This window comes from Physcomitrium patens, chromosome 9 (genome assembly GCF_059467195.1).
Source record: "Physcomitrium patens ecotype Gransden chromosome 9, ASM5946719v1, whole genome shotgun sequence".
In the NCBI taxonomy this organism is placed as follows: domain Eukaryota; kingdom Viridiplantae; phylum Streptophyta; class Bryopsida; order Funariales; family Funariaceae; genus Physcomitrium; species Physcomitrium patens.
The window spans coordinates 10,184,494-10,198,768 of record NC_143418.1 but is presented as its reverse complement, the minus strand read 5'-3'; the positions used below and the strand labels follow the sequence as shown (position 1 = coordinate 10,198,768).

At 43.3% G+C, this 14,275-nt stretch overlaps 1 protein-coding gene and 1 long non-coding RNA gene across 2 annotated transcripts; one reads left to right on the top strand and one right to left on the bottom strand.

Moving 5' to 3' along the window:
• Positions 1–1,217: 1,217 nt before the first annotated feature.
• On the top strand, positions 1,218–2,050 carry LOC149988368 (uncharacterized). The gene is made up of 3 exons (XR_016504750.1): positions 1,218–1,352; positions 1,694–1,765; positions 1,970–2,050. It is a non-coding gene; the product is annotated as an uncharacterized LOC149988368 (long non-coding RNA).
• A 1,565-nt stretch (positions 2,051–3,615) lies between these two features.
• Positions 3,616–8,737, bottom strand: LOC112286516 (putative starch synthase 4, chloroplastic/amyloplastic). Its single transcript, XM_024528458.3, has 14 exons — positions 8,048–8,737; positions 7,654–7,727; positions 7,286–7,452; positions 6,975–7,026; positions 6,674–6,796; positions 6,262–6,522; positions 5,944–6,135; positions 5,755–5,826; positions 5,410–5,625; positions 5,091–5,216; positions 4,787–4,936; positions 4,492–4,553; positions 4,265–4,340; positions 3,616–4,126 (listed from the first exon to the last, which is right to left on the bottom strand). The coding sequence occupies exons 1-14, from the start codon at positions 8,100–8,102 to the stop codon at positions 3,944–3,946; spliced, it is 1,809 nt and encodes a 602-aa protein (XP_024384226.1). The 5' UTR covers positions 8,103–8,737; the 3' UTR covers positions 3,616–3,943.
• Positions 8,738–14,275: the final 5,538 nt, after the last annotated feature.

Genomic DNA, 14,275 nt, shown 5'->3' with positions numbered 1-14,275 from the left:
ACAAACAAACATGGGTACTGAGTAGAAACCACAATGGAGGGCTCCTCGCTGTGCAAGCAGCCGTAGTGAAGCTAGCTGCACAGCTGAAGGAGATGGGGGCATGTGGTAGAACCAAGTCTGTTGCTGATGTTGAGCTACAGCCATGGCAGGAAGAGGCTGCTGGAACAAGATGGCACACACTCACACACACACTTCATGCTTGCACCCACATTTTGTTTCTGTTGCAGTTACTTTTGTAAGCACAGACACTCATGCTGTCTTTGGTTGTGTGCAGTCTTGGAGCTTTAAGCTATGGGTGAGCCTTGCAGGTCAGAAGCCCATCTCTTGTACTTCTTGAGCTTCTTTTCTGGGGTGGGTCTTCTCGGGTGCACCATAATTCTAGTCTCACTATGTAGTCATTGCAGTTAATGTGTCATTGTACTGATCTGTTTCGCGGTTTCGGGTTTGGTGGGATGAGGATTGGGAATGCGTGGTGCGATGCTGCCCTCTGCCATGTTGCACAGCAGAGCTTCACTTGGTGTGAAGCTCAAGCACTTGGTGTTTGAAACTGGTGTTGAGTCTTCGTGCACTTGTGAGTATTTTTTTCTTCTCTTTAATTGATGTACTGAAGAAGTGATTTCTATACTTCCATTCAGAGTTACTGCAGATTCTTGCAGTGTTAAGGAGCTTGTGAGGTTTGGGGATTTATTGCCGGAGTTTGCTTCTGAGCATTGTGGGATTGTGAGCAATGGCGGCTGCTGTTCAGTTGTTTGTCGTTTGTTTACCTGCTTTTCCTTGCTCTCGTTTCTTTTATTACAAACCGGCCGTTGCTCACCGTGCATCGTGAGGGGTTGCATTTCGCATACCTGTGCCACAGTTCGTAATTAGCACCTTGCTTTTTCTGACCATCGAATTCTCAATCGAGATGATGTTTCCAGGAATTATATTTTTCGAGCTGCCTTTTTCTGAAGCAAGAATCTGTTGCGAATCTTTGGTGGGAGTGGCAGAGGGTACTACTGTATTTGATTGGATAATGGCGGAGGGGCCCGCGATGAAGATTTTACTCACGTCATTTGTAAAAGAGGTTGAAACAGCACTGCCCCTCAGGAGTTCCTTCTTCGTTGGAACCACTAGGTGATGCCAGTTACTAATTGTATGAACATGGAGTGACAACTGATTCAGTGCCAGCGATGTGGAAAATCATGTGAACGATTTCCATAAAACTGGTTCTAACAGGCATTTACATATGAAAACTTAATGTGGTTGATGAAATTGAAATCATCAATTAAAGGCCATCTACATTTGAAGCTGGAGCGGCCGATTTGAATGCCATTGATGCGCTGAATACAACTCACGTTCAAGAACCGTTGAGAGTAAGCTTGCCGTTTCTCACGTGAAACTGTTGGTCATGTGGGGAAAATCAGGTCAATATGCACTACTTTGGTTCCTTGGTTGGGTAGATGTTCCCGTATATACTCTTTGAGATAGCCACCTTTGTTAAGCAATTGATCGTTTTGTGAGTCTATTGCAGGCAGATGTCTGTACGCTACTGGGAAAAATGCACAAAGCTGGTTCGTCAGTGAAGCGCTCAGGGTTTAATGGGGACAATACTATCAACATACATTGGTTTCATTCTCCAAAGCCATGTAAATTGGATGTCAAAAAGAATGTTTCAACATAAGAGATGGGCTGAATATTTCGCTGCCGTGTGTAGATGGAGATAGAAGGCTTTGCCTCAGCCCCCAAGGACGCTGTGGAGTGGATCGCCAAACGATGGAACGATGCTGTAAATTTCAGTTCGATTTCAAATTTGTTTTTATGTCTATGTTAATTGCTCAACAGTAGATTCGGCACTCCTCCACAGGCATACTTTTCATGTTTTGAAATTAAGGTCAAGTCTGAATCAAGATAGAATCTTCTTCAGTTTGTACGATGCTTGAAAGATGCAGATACTTCTTATCTTTTACTTATTTAATTATCTATTTTCTAGGTTTTGAAGTCCTAGTGATAAAGCAAGATCAAAGCTGCTAGTTCCAGATGTTGCTAGTGGAGCATGGAAGCAAATCACGTTCAAAAGATTTTAATAATTTCATGTCAGGTTGCTAAGTGGGCACTTAGAATGCAAACCGTGAAAGTTAAAAAATGGTGGTAACAAGACTACACCTCAGCATAAGGAAGAACCTATGCTAAAGCTGATCGGACGTTGGAGAAATGGGATAAAATCATGAAGGCGCAACAGTGAATGGACAGACATGACACCTAGATACTACCTTTTGCATTATATGGATTTGGAGACGAATTTTTGGAGGGCCTCACCTTTTTAAACTCTGAATATGGCTCAATGTCACGAAGAGTTTCAAGGTGCTACGGTTGGAGTGTTCTATTCACAACATCTACTTATGTACGAAATATTCTTCCGTTCAGGTAAGAACAGTAAACATTACATTGGGTTAAGATATGCTTTGGAAGCTCGTGGATTTTGAGAAGTTTTTGAGAAGTTTATTCTCGATTCAAGCGGGATTTTTCCTGACAAGCAGGGATTTATCCTGAAGTAGTGTGGAATGTACTCACAGATTCTGGGAACAAAGAAGCCTATGATAATCCTTTGGCAAATGGTTTCTATTTACACGGCATGAGTTGATTAACAGGTAACTGCTGGACGCGTTAAAATTATTAGCTACCATATGTTTGCGGGACAGTTTTAACTCCAGTAGATGATGCTTAATTATTCAGCTCTATAATATCATGGAGTGCCGACTTGCAAATTGCTATGGGATGATGGGCACAGGCAACTTGTGGAAGTAGATCTTGTAGCAATATTTTGTGCTTTTTCTGAAATAAGATATGTGCTTGTTTGGTTGACCAGGACCAAGTAATGCAATTGGTAAGGTTTGAAGCCCTGAGCCCTAAGATAATGCCGGTTTAATTGTGCCTATTGCTCTACTATTTACTCCTGAGTGCTTGAATATGGTATATTCTAGTTTACATGTGTGATCATGTGTACATAAAAAAATCAATAAATTTAAGGTGAGGGATTTTAGCAAAAATTAACCAAAAATTTGTATAAAACTGAATCTGTTATTCAATTTAAGATTTTATTTAATAACCGAAATTTTCAAATCGAAATATGGCACAATGTATCCATAAATGGAAGTAAAGCAAAGTTAGACACATATAAAGTTATCAAGTAATTTACTCAGTAACTTTTATTAGATATCTTTCTCCAGTTACTTAAATTTTAGTCTAACAGCATAAGTTGAGAAATAAAAATAAAAATAAAATTCAATGGTGATCATCACTGCACCAAATTTCAACACAAACATTCATTTTTTCAAATTTGTAAAGCAGAGTTTTTTCTTATCATATTCCAAGGATAGTATAAGATCATTCCAAAAAGATTTTGGCTGGCCATCACGTTGACCTATCCCATTCTGCCAAAAAGTACTAAACAATTTTTATAGACACCAAAATCTCGATCTCGAGACGGATTCTAAGAAGATTGGAACATTGGAGTTACTGCATTTGGTGCAACATCAAAAAGACAATTAAAAGGCATGACCAACTTCCACCTCCATACACTTTCCTATCACCATTCACTCATGTTGGTAATTAAAAACCCAGAAGAACATACTTCGGTGCAGGGAGACAAGAGGGTATTACAGATCAATATATAACATATCTCAGAATATATCACCGCTGGTCCATTTTGTACAAAATTTGAAAGGTTGAGAGTGCAAAAGATCTGGTGTGTGAGTTGCAGTGCGTGTTAAGCTTTTTTTTTTTTGTTGTTGTTTTCTAAGTACTGAATATGACCTACTTCTGTGATCAAATACCGGAAACCTTCTATACTGTTACTGCGTTTAGTCTACAAGCCGGAAGTGCAATACGTGGTCGGCCACGACGAGGAACACATGAATGTGGATGCAGGCCAGCGCACCGAAATTGCAATTTACCGAATGTAAGCTCAAGAGATGGAAGCAGGAGGATGTCCCTCTTGAACAGTGTGCTCATACAGCTTGATGTACTGATCAATTGGAGCCGCGTCCCAGCTCATATCTATGCGCATCACCTTGCTCACAAGAGCTTTCCACCAATCTGGGTGTTCCTTATAGTACAGCAAAGCACGGTCCAAAGCACTTGCCAATGCCTTCAAGGTGGATCCATTTCAAAATGTCAGTAAGGATCGGAGCATGAGTTTTTAAAACCAGCAGTTCGTTGAATAATGCCGCATGCAATGCAGTCAAGATCTATGCAACTTTCGTGAACGAGGGGAAGAATCACTAACCTCTTCAGTTGGTTCGGAGAACGTGAAACCGTTGCGCTTCTCCACAACGGCGTGTTTTTGGTCCACATCGAATACGCTGTTGTCAAGTCCCGGAGCACGTAAATCAATGAATACGACACAAGAAGCTGTAGCTGCCGCATGTTCCAGTTGGACTACGCGGCACATGAAAGAAGAAAAAACAAGTAGATGCTCGCACACACAAGAGAAATTGGGGTGTTACTACAAACCTGTCAGCTAACCCCCCGGTCTTGCGAACAACAGGAATGGTCCCGTACCTCATGGAGTACATCTGGATGCAATTTATTAAGAGGAAAAAATCAGTACATAATGTGAGGAATATCTTCATGATGATAGGAATTTATCAAGGGAACAGAAGAAACAGTGGAATCAACCTGAGTCCCAGCTATTTCATTGGAGAGGTAACGCAGAGAGGGGACACCCTTCTGCTTAGAAATAGAGTCGACAGCAACAAGCAGAGGACTGCCCTAAGGTTCTTCAAGCGGCTGAGATATTGAAACTGACCTGTGTAAGCCCACAAGGCTCGAAGATGGATGGTATCACAAAGATATCGGCCGCACCGTAAATGTTGTGTGTGAGAGTCTCCTCATATCTCAGAACAAGGCGGACGTGAGGGTGATTCTCAAATTGCTGTGCAAGTTCATCGAAATCTTTCTGCAAGTCATAACAATACACGACTTCAGCTAGTAGACAAAATCATCCTTCGACCACCCTCGCACACACATATCCGTAGCTATATAGAACAACAACCTTGATGCACAATCTTGGAAGATAAACACTCTGCCCATAAAAGTAATACTTGTCATACCTTGATCACGGGATCCTGGCTGGTGCCTTGCAGAATGAATTGACCACCACGGTTGAGGGTGTGGAAGATGGCCGAACGAAGAAGGTGGACACCCTTCTGGGGCACCAATCTTGATACACAGCATACCTGTGAGAAATCAGACCAAGATGTTAGCTTACAATAGCTCCTCTTGATATTCAAAGACTAGTAGATCTATACGAGTCGCTCGCCAGGAACACCTGAAACCCACATATCCAAATCTCCGTAATAAAACATATTAGAAAAAAACAGAATGACAAGAAATCGAAAAGGCAGGCCCTCAGAGGCGAGATGAGCATACAAGGGGCCTTTTCGCATCAATGCCTAGGTTTGCCAGCCCCAGACGAAGCCGGAGTTTATTCTTCAGTACTTCCTTGCCCTTCAAGTCGTCCATGCTGAAATGCTCCTCCAGATGGGGATCGGTCGCGGGATTCCAAACCGTATCATCGATACCGTTCACAACGCCATAGAACTTCTTTGTCATAGCCCTTAAGGTGGTATGCAAGCCTTCACCTCCCTAAATATTTCAAAAGAAAGACAAGATTCGCACCAGTTCATATCCGAGTCACAGAAAAAAAGGAAACAAACAAACCAACTATTTATACATTCTCTTCCGCTTGGGCATACATATGGCGATGCTGCTCACCTCTGGGGTAAGGACTTCTTTAGCATATGTCGGTGACACTGTAGTGACGAAGTCCGAATGCACAAGCCCGCCCTGCACCGTCAACATTTCCAATACTCAGATGCATGTTCTCACTCGTAGGCTGTCCTGGCACCGCTCTACAAAATCCTGTAAGAGCAAATCTGCACACCTTACTATGAGTAATCTCACCTTTAGGACGTTGATTCTGTCAGCCGAAATGTTGTCCTGGAAATGATCCGTGTGCAAAGGCGCTTGGAACTGAAGGCCACAGGACGTCAGCGCCTCCATGGACTCCTTACCTTGTGGCTCAAAGTTGTGGCAAGTGAAAGCAAGCTTGGAGGTAAGACCCGCACTGGAGTAAATGCTCTTGCACAATGGTGCCTGTATGAAAAGAAGAGTCTAAGACCCAGAAGTGTATGAAAGATCACAAGCTAAATTATCAACTTAGAGTGCACACCACACCTAGTCCATGGATTATAGAATCTTATGACTGTAGAGGTTACATACCACAACGGCCACCGGCCAGTCATGACAGTGGATGAGATGGGGGCGCTTCCCGAACTGCAACAAAAATTCGAGCGATGCTCGAGAGAAGTATGTGAAGCGCTTGAAGTCGTCCGGCTCACAGTAGATTCCACCGCGGTTGAAGAATTCCGCCGGGTGAAGTGGGTCGATGAAGAACACCCTCAGGCCTTCCACAACACCCGTCCACACCATGTTCTCGTGCTCCGCTCCCTCAAAGTATGAGTAAAAATGCTTGTTCAATTTCTGTGCAAGGTTCAATTCAGAGTTCTACTCAAACATCATTCGTGGAGAGGTTTGAGGAAATCTTCAACTCTGACGCGTAGACGTCGCACTCGATTAGATTATAGAAAGAAAATTTTCATATCTCCCAGGAGAACATGAAGGAACTGCGAACCTTGAAATTTTTGATGCCAGACATGTCCAGGGTCTTGTACTTAGGAATAATAATCTCCACCCGGTGGTGCTTCTTCTGAAGAGCACGACCAAGTCCAGTCACCACGTCTCCCAAACCTCCCACCTGACACATTTAAACATCCTCTCATGAGATGGTTTCCATTGTGTTGTATTACATAGATACTCTACTTGATGACTCGTGGTGCTATTATCTAACAACTTCGCAGATCTTGGTCTGCATGGTGCAACATCTGTCAGTAAAATATGAGGAGCGTAGTAGACAATGCAGAGCTTTTCTATACCTTCGCTACAGGGGCCATTTCGGATGCGAGATGCACAATATGGTATCGAGGCCTGCAATTGTCAGAAAAGAGTATTTGAGCAAAACCAGCTGAGAGTGGTATGACACAGCGGCTGGCCACATGTGTGATCTCCACTGAGGTGGATGCATTCACTAGGGAAATTAAGCACTCCATCCATGAACTTACGTGCATTCCAGCCACTGAAGGAGGTTCTCACTACAACGAGAGTAACAATTCAGTGTAACAGAAGAATAAGGACCAGTAACCAAAATTAGTTCTGGAATCACAGAGAGGAAGAAAAAGTGGACCACCTTTTCACGGTTGGCGGACACTCAAGAGAGCCAACAAGGGCAGCCACCAGATTCTTCACCTGTGTCTGGGGAATTGCAGCTCCGCAGCTGGCAGGAGTAATGCGTCTGGAAGGGACATTCACGCCATTACCGAAGGATGAGAGCAACTCGTTGTTACCCATGAGTAGCTGCAACAGAACACACTTCGTATTAAATTCCAGAATACAGTGTGCGAACTAAAAACATGTGAATATTCCAGTTCGACAACAACACAAAGATAAACCTAGTAGATAAAAGACAGAAGAAGAAATAGTAGTAGTAGTAGTAGTAGAAGAAGTAGAAGAAGAAGCTCTCCTTCCTGTGATTACAAAGTTGTGTCAGTATTTTACCTGATGACCGCTTGCGAGGGTCTCCTGAGACCGCTGGGGCAAGGCCATTTCGAGTTGTTTTGCAGAAGCAACCTCTGTCACACAAAGTTATCACACATGCACCCGACATGAGACCCAATTTTCTTTGACACAAGTCCAAATTTCTTATGAATCCCTCGTTTGTCACCGCTGGAGTAGGAAGTCTACGAAACTGATAGCGCATGGCACACAGGTTCTAACTGGAAATCACTCACGAAACATGGAGCTCCCAAACCAGTCATGCAACGAGATGGCGAGTGCAGCAAGCCAATTCTGATAAAATACTAAAAGCGGGATACCAGACAAAAAGTCGGCACATGCATTGATATGAAAAATGGTGACTTTCAAGCTGCAGGGCAGGGACATGGGTACTCACGGACAGGTGACTCCTCAGCGCCAGAGTTGCGGAAGCGCTTCGTCTCTATTGACATGGTAGGAGTCCCTTTTCTGTCGACTGACGGCGTGCACCACCACACGCAACCACTCGACTTGATGAAGACACCAGCTATCCAAGTTCAAGAGTTGTCTTGGAGTTGGAAACTCAGAGCCGGGTTCACCGACTGGTGAGCCGCGGTTACTCTTGCTCTACGGAACCTTAGATGTGATCGACCGAAAAAATCCTTGGATCAAACAAACTCCTCAGTACTATGGAACTGTATGACCAACTCGATATTTTTGTGATTTGTTTTTTCTTTTCTTTTTTCTATTTCTATTTCTTTCTTTTCTTTTCTTTTTTCCAACGCAAAGCGGACCTACAAAAGAGTACAGTTCGGGACTGTTGGAGACTTTACCTCACAACTGAGCTGCTAAAACTGTCACACAAATATCAGACGAGGTCAATGCACACAACTCTCAAACAGATATGGGTAATTTTATGATACTACGATAGCCGAAGCAGTATCGATTCTAGAACACAAACACTAAACTGGAAGTGAATCTAAACAGAACCAAGTGTCGTCGACTGTGTGCACTTTGTAAGTGACAGGCCATTCGGAACCAAGTGCACTACTGTAAGACAAAGAGACTCCGACGACACTTGTGTAATAACTTACTCACTGCGAAGAGTTGAGCTCAAGTGACGATCCCAGCCTCAGAGGTTCAATTTATAGTCTGGGTTCACGGTGATGCACGCCCCAACTTAAATAATATGTTAGATGTTATAAAATAAGAACGCAACTGCAGGGCCTGAAGGAAGAGTAGACCCGAGCCCAGGGGGTGTCACGGAAGGGGCATTCATGAGACTACCAGAAATACAGTTGCAAGGTTGAAAATGGGTGCTTCCACTTGGCACTGAACATGCGGCAGTCCATTTGGGCGTCCCAAAAAGTAGAAGCAGAAACTAGGCCTCCCAGGGCCTGGTCATGGTTCATGAAAAGAGGAAAGTGGTATGTGAAGTGTAAAATAAAAATCCGGTGCCGGCCCGAATTTGAGCCACAAATTGCTCCTCGCGAGCCTTTACTTCGCAGCTGCGCTAAATCCGTCCTTGATGTTATATGTGGGAACTTGGAAATGGCTTCGTTGCAGCACAGTTTCGGCGGTAGTAACTTTCTGCAGCTCCACGATCCCTGCACTGCAACTTTAAACGTTCACCTTGCATCTTACGCACCAGGCACAAATCTCGACTTCAGACACATCGTCAAGATGATCACGACCTGCCTCCGGAGTCTTCGCGAATGCAACGAATTGTTTGTTCCCTGCATGAAATGGCAGCGTTTTTTGCTGGATGAAAAAAAGGCGGCTCCTGTTTTTCTTCCTTCCATTTTGGGTGCAGGTGGGAGGTGACTCGTTTTTCGATGTGCCCTCTTTCTGGAGCACTTCCTAGCCTGTTTAGCACTTTAGGTAATTGGATTCTGAATGCTTGATGGAGTCTAAACCATGCAAATCTCACAACTGACACCTCTTACTGCTCTTCTTTTTCTTCACAGGTTTTAATTTAAGTGTACCTACATATGACTGTTAATTCTCTTGTACCGGTTTTGCTCAAGCGCTCTTTTGGCAGTGGAGATTTTTAACATTATAAAATCTGGACACATCTTAAGTAATTATACAGTCTCTCTGTGGGAAACTGGGCGAAGTGTCAGCCAAGATTTCTCTCTCTTATCATGAGAATGTTACGAGTTGCATCAGAGTGTGTAGATTTATGTGGTGTTGGAACTGCATTCACCTTCACAATCCGTGTAATTCACCTTCACAATCCGTGTATGTGGTTTCTCCAATGCTGTTTCGTTAAGCGTTTGAAGAAACTACTGCTTTGTAACTCACGGAGTAAGAGTTGATTAACATAAACAAATCAACTCTTAGATTTATTCTCAGCCTGTAGAGAAGTTTGTTCTCCGTAATTCCAACACCGAACTAGCGCAGTTTTCAAGACCCCAGGTAACCCACAACAGCAGAGTATAGAACATATTTGATTCTGGCGATGGAACGTATTAATTAATTGAAGCATATGCGATGGACCGTTGCATGGATTGTGAAGAACTAGGATTATATAATAGATACAGCAACTAGGTCTTTGTCTTTGAAATTACGCGGCAAGATCTAGAATTTGGGGATTGAACGACAACTTGGACTTGTTCCTGAAAGATGATGAGCAAGACACTTGGTGAGAAATATCTTTCATTCCTGACTTCGCGTTGCCTCTTCCCTTCTCATCCGAAAGATATAACCATCTTCTTATCAACTCAAGGATATCAACACATTTCTCGGGAATTTGTTAGCTCCAAAACGTTGCTCCATACTTCACCTCGGGAAGACTTTCAATTTGCAACCTGTTAGGGAATCCATGGGAGCTCGAGTTCAGGCATGTGCTTAGAACTACTTGAATATATCAAACGTGGCTGGTCTGGAAAGTTCGAGTGATGGGTGCAACTGGAAAACCAGGAGCACATACCCATTAGAGACCCAGTTTTGCCGCATAGGAGATTATGAGGGGGAAGAAAATGACAAAACCAGTTGTTAACCATCACATGCAGACCAGGAACGAGAGTGATTAAGGAATGTGGTGCAAAGTGAGCAAGCCGGTCCCATACGAATCATTCCATGCATTGAGAATGTGTATGAGTAGAAATCTGTGAGGTGAGGGTGTTGAGAAACAGACCCCTCCTTGATTAGATGATGAGTGGAATCCCGGCTTCGGTTTGAGGGGCAGTGGAATATATGAAGGGAGACAATTCTTCCTTCAAATGGTTCTGGCCGGCTGCCGAAATTCAAAAAGAAATTTGCTGTGGCCTGTGTGAGTTGATACCATCCATTGATTTGTAAAAGGCCCTGGACTGGGCTTCATCACTCCAGCCTCTGAATAAGATGCCCAAAGGATTCTTTCTGAAGATTCCCATCACGGGACTGCATGTTGATGCAAACCGCTGCTTTAGGGTTGCACTATTTTCCACAGACTGGGAGAGCTGCTCAAATCGAAGCCCACGGCTACACTGTGGTCCTGTTGGAAAGCAGCAGATCCAATGCCAGTACAAGTAGTCGCTGTTGTTGACGACCCATACAAGCATAATGATAAAATAACTTGAAGTGTAATTACCTTGGATTCAACTAATTTTGGATAACTACAAAATGGAAAATTACCATTTATTAGTTCAATAGCCGATACCAGACGTAACTTTTACAGACTTCCGATTTAAGAGCCTAAAATCGACTTAATCCACGAGCAGCAAAAGCTGAATAGAGATCAATACTAATCCATGAGATGTGAGAGACAATAACATCTATTCACTAAATATCTTCATGAGGGATGAGCTTGTTCTCCAATACATCGACATTCCACCTTCTACCTATAGTTAGAACAGGAAGTAATAGAAATATATCACATGGGACTTCCGATTGACGTAGTCTTCTCGATTCTCATATTTCCTGAAGATACCTTACAAATTCTGCGCACATGCAAGCTGTAAAGAAATGTTACGGAGTAAGTCAATCTCAGGATAACAGCTGTAAGATAACAGCGTTTGTTACCAACGTATCAACCAGAGAATCGGATCCAATTAGAATTAGACGTAAGCTATCGTGCTTCACTGGGATTAAAATAAGGGCTACATTCGGTGACAATTTTCCAAAAAATAGTTCTTGAACAACTCCAAATTGCGAAAGTTCCTAGGGGAACTTTGAATATGGTGGCATCTGTCATGCAATAATGTTACAATTGGCTAGCATACTGTTGGTTTAGGCTAAGTGTGTTATAGATGAACAACCCACTTCAAGAGATTCTAAAGAATGAGCGTTCTAAATTGATCACACTCAGCGATGCATGCAGATTTTATGGCTTAGACAAGGTTCTTCCTTAAATCGTTGTTAACATAGAGTGATTCTGCCTTTGGTTGACATGGAGTTTCTTCCCGCCGCCTGTGAACAAAGTTGGCTTTAGTTGACGAGGACAACAGTATTACTGAATGCATTCATGCTGAAAAGTAAACCAATCCCTCATTAAAGTCAGTGGATACGAACTGCCATCCTAAGGCACGGTACGCTTTTGATGCACACTCGTGCATGGTAATTCTTATAAAGAGATATTTTACAAGTTTTTTCTGAAGTTCATATGAACCACAGTATTATACAAATCAACCTAGAAACCGTATAAGAGCTTTTCTCATGCAAATCACTACACCTTACCAATATGAGAAAGCGTTTCTACATTTTAGAGAATTCCACCCATGAAATAATGTGCTGGATCTTCTGTATAAATACAGGAAGTATCCATTGAGAATTGTCAAGAGTAGGAAAAGATAGTCTCGACTGCAATGTCTGAAAAAGTCTAGCTGCACCCTTCAATTACAACAATGCTGTTGGTGAAGATGACAGCAACTTCACACAGCTATCACAACGGACGAGAAAAACTAAGAAATAGTGACGGAACATAACCATGGACAACGCTATCTTCTGCATGAACTTGGCCCCAACTACTCAGCAGCATTTGCGGGCATCTCCTCTAACAAAGACATCACTGAGAGCCAGATTCTGGATGCAGAAAAGACTTGGAGAAATAAACCAACTTCTGCACACTGCTGTAAAATCAACGTTCCTCATTTCTCAGAAGTACGCTCACAGCATGTTATGTGAAACGCAATGCATCCCATCTACATGCAACTTCATTTTCTTCAAACCAAAACCCTGAGACTATGAATCTATCTTTACGGTACAAAGCTGCACATGACATTGCACGCCAACGCGTATCATTGTCAGGTTGACATTAGCAGCTAGGATGCCATTGTGGTCTGACCTGCTCTACACGGGCGGGTTAAGATCAACATGTAGTATATTGCATGAAACAAGAGGTGTGTCAGTTATCTGAATCTACAAACTCAGCGTTTTTCCTCCCCTCCCAGAACTATTGTTACAAGAAGTAGCATTAGAAATCACCTCAAACGATGTCATATTCAAAATACCGTCGCATAAGGAATAGAGTAAGAGCATATGAATAGGTAAATTTCATGGTATGGCTGCCGATGCTGTCAGACTGATCACATGGAGCCGCAGGTTTCAAACTTCAGTTAATGACGTTTCTTCAACGTGTTGAGGAAGTGACGTCATCTGCGTAATACCGGGACAATGATAACATCTTATATCACCATGACTGACGCAATTGCAGCTCAGCATCAAACAACTGTGAGGCTTCTCTTACCCTGGACTCTCAACGACAAATAGCGGTCTTCCTGTTTGAGGTCACCAATACTGGCGCTGATTAGTAGTCAGGACCCAACAGCCGATGGTAAGATTTGAAATGGCATGTGTGAGCAAACCATCCAGAAACAACCCCCGGCGCCCAATCATCCACTGGAAGAGGAGCCCGTTGATGAAGTAGCTTTGCCATTCCTTGCCATTGTAGATTCCCTTGATAGCATTTGATATGAGCCACGCCACCCAGCTCCACTCGAAAAATGAAACGTGAACAAAGCTAGCATACTCGTCCTTGTGCAATAATTTCAATATGTACCTGTACATCCAAGAATGGTAAAACAGCTCCTCCTCTACCGGGACGGCAAGAGATGCTCCAACAAGGCGAATGACGTCCCAAATATCACCCAAAAATCCAGAGCCGAAGTCAACAGCTGGTCGCCAGAGCGTCCGCATGGCTTCATCCTGGTTCTCATTCAAGTAGACGGTGATGAGACCACTGAGAATTCCTACGATAAGGCACTCTAAAGAGAAGAAATTGACAGGGTACGCTTCATTGAGCTCAGGGATGAAGCGATAGAAGAAGAGGATGTACACCGAGGTTGCCGCATACCGTAGAAGCTTAATCTTATATCTAGCCTTGCGCATTATGGGTGACCGCATCAGATCAAACGTGAGAAGCTCATGTTTACTAGTCGTGGCTTGCTTGCGCATGAACTCGAAAGCATCTTTGGAACTTGCTTCTCGCTTGGCTTGCTGCTTGCTGGTTACACGCTGCGCTAATACTCTCTCACGATTCTCGTTCCTCGCGTCCAACAGCGATCGATAGTGCAATAAATTGGCGCAAATTATAGTGAGGATCCATGGGGTGATGCGGAGCACCACTTCCACGCCAGTCCCCATGGTTTGGAACTAAAGCCTACAGCCTACAACAGAAGAATTCTCCTTGGTCCCCAAATCCTCGAGACCCAAAACAAATACCCTA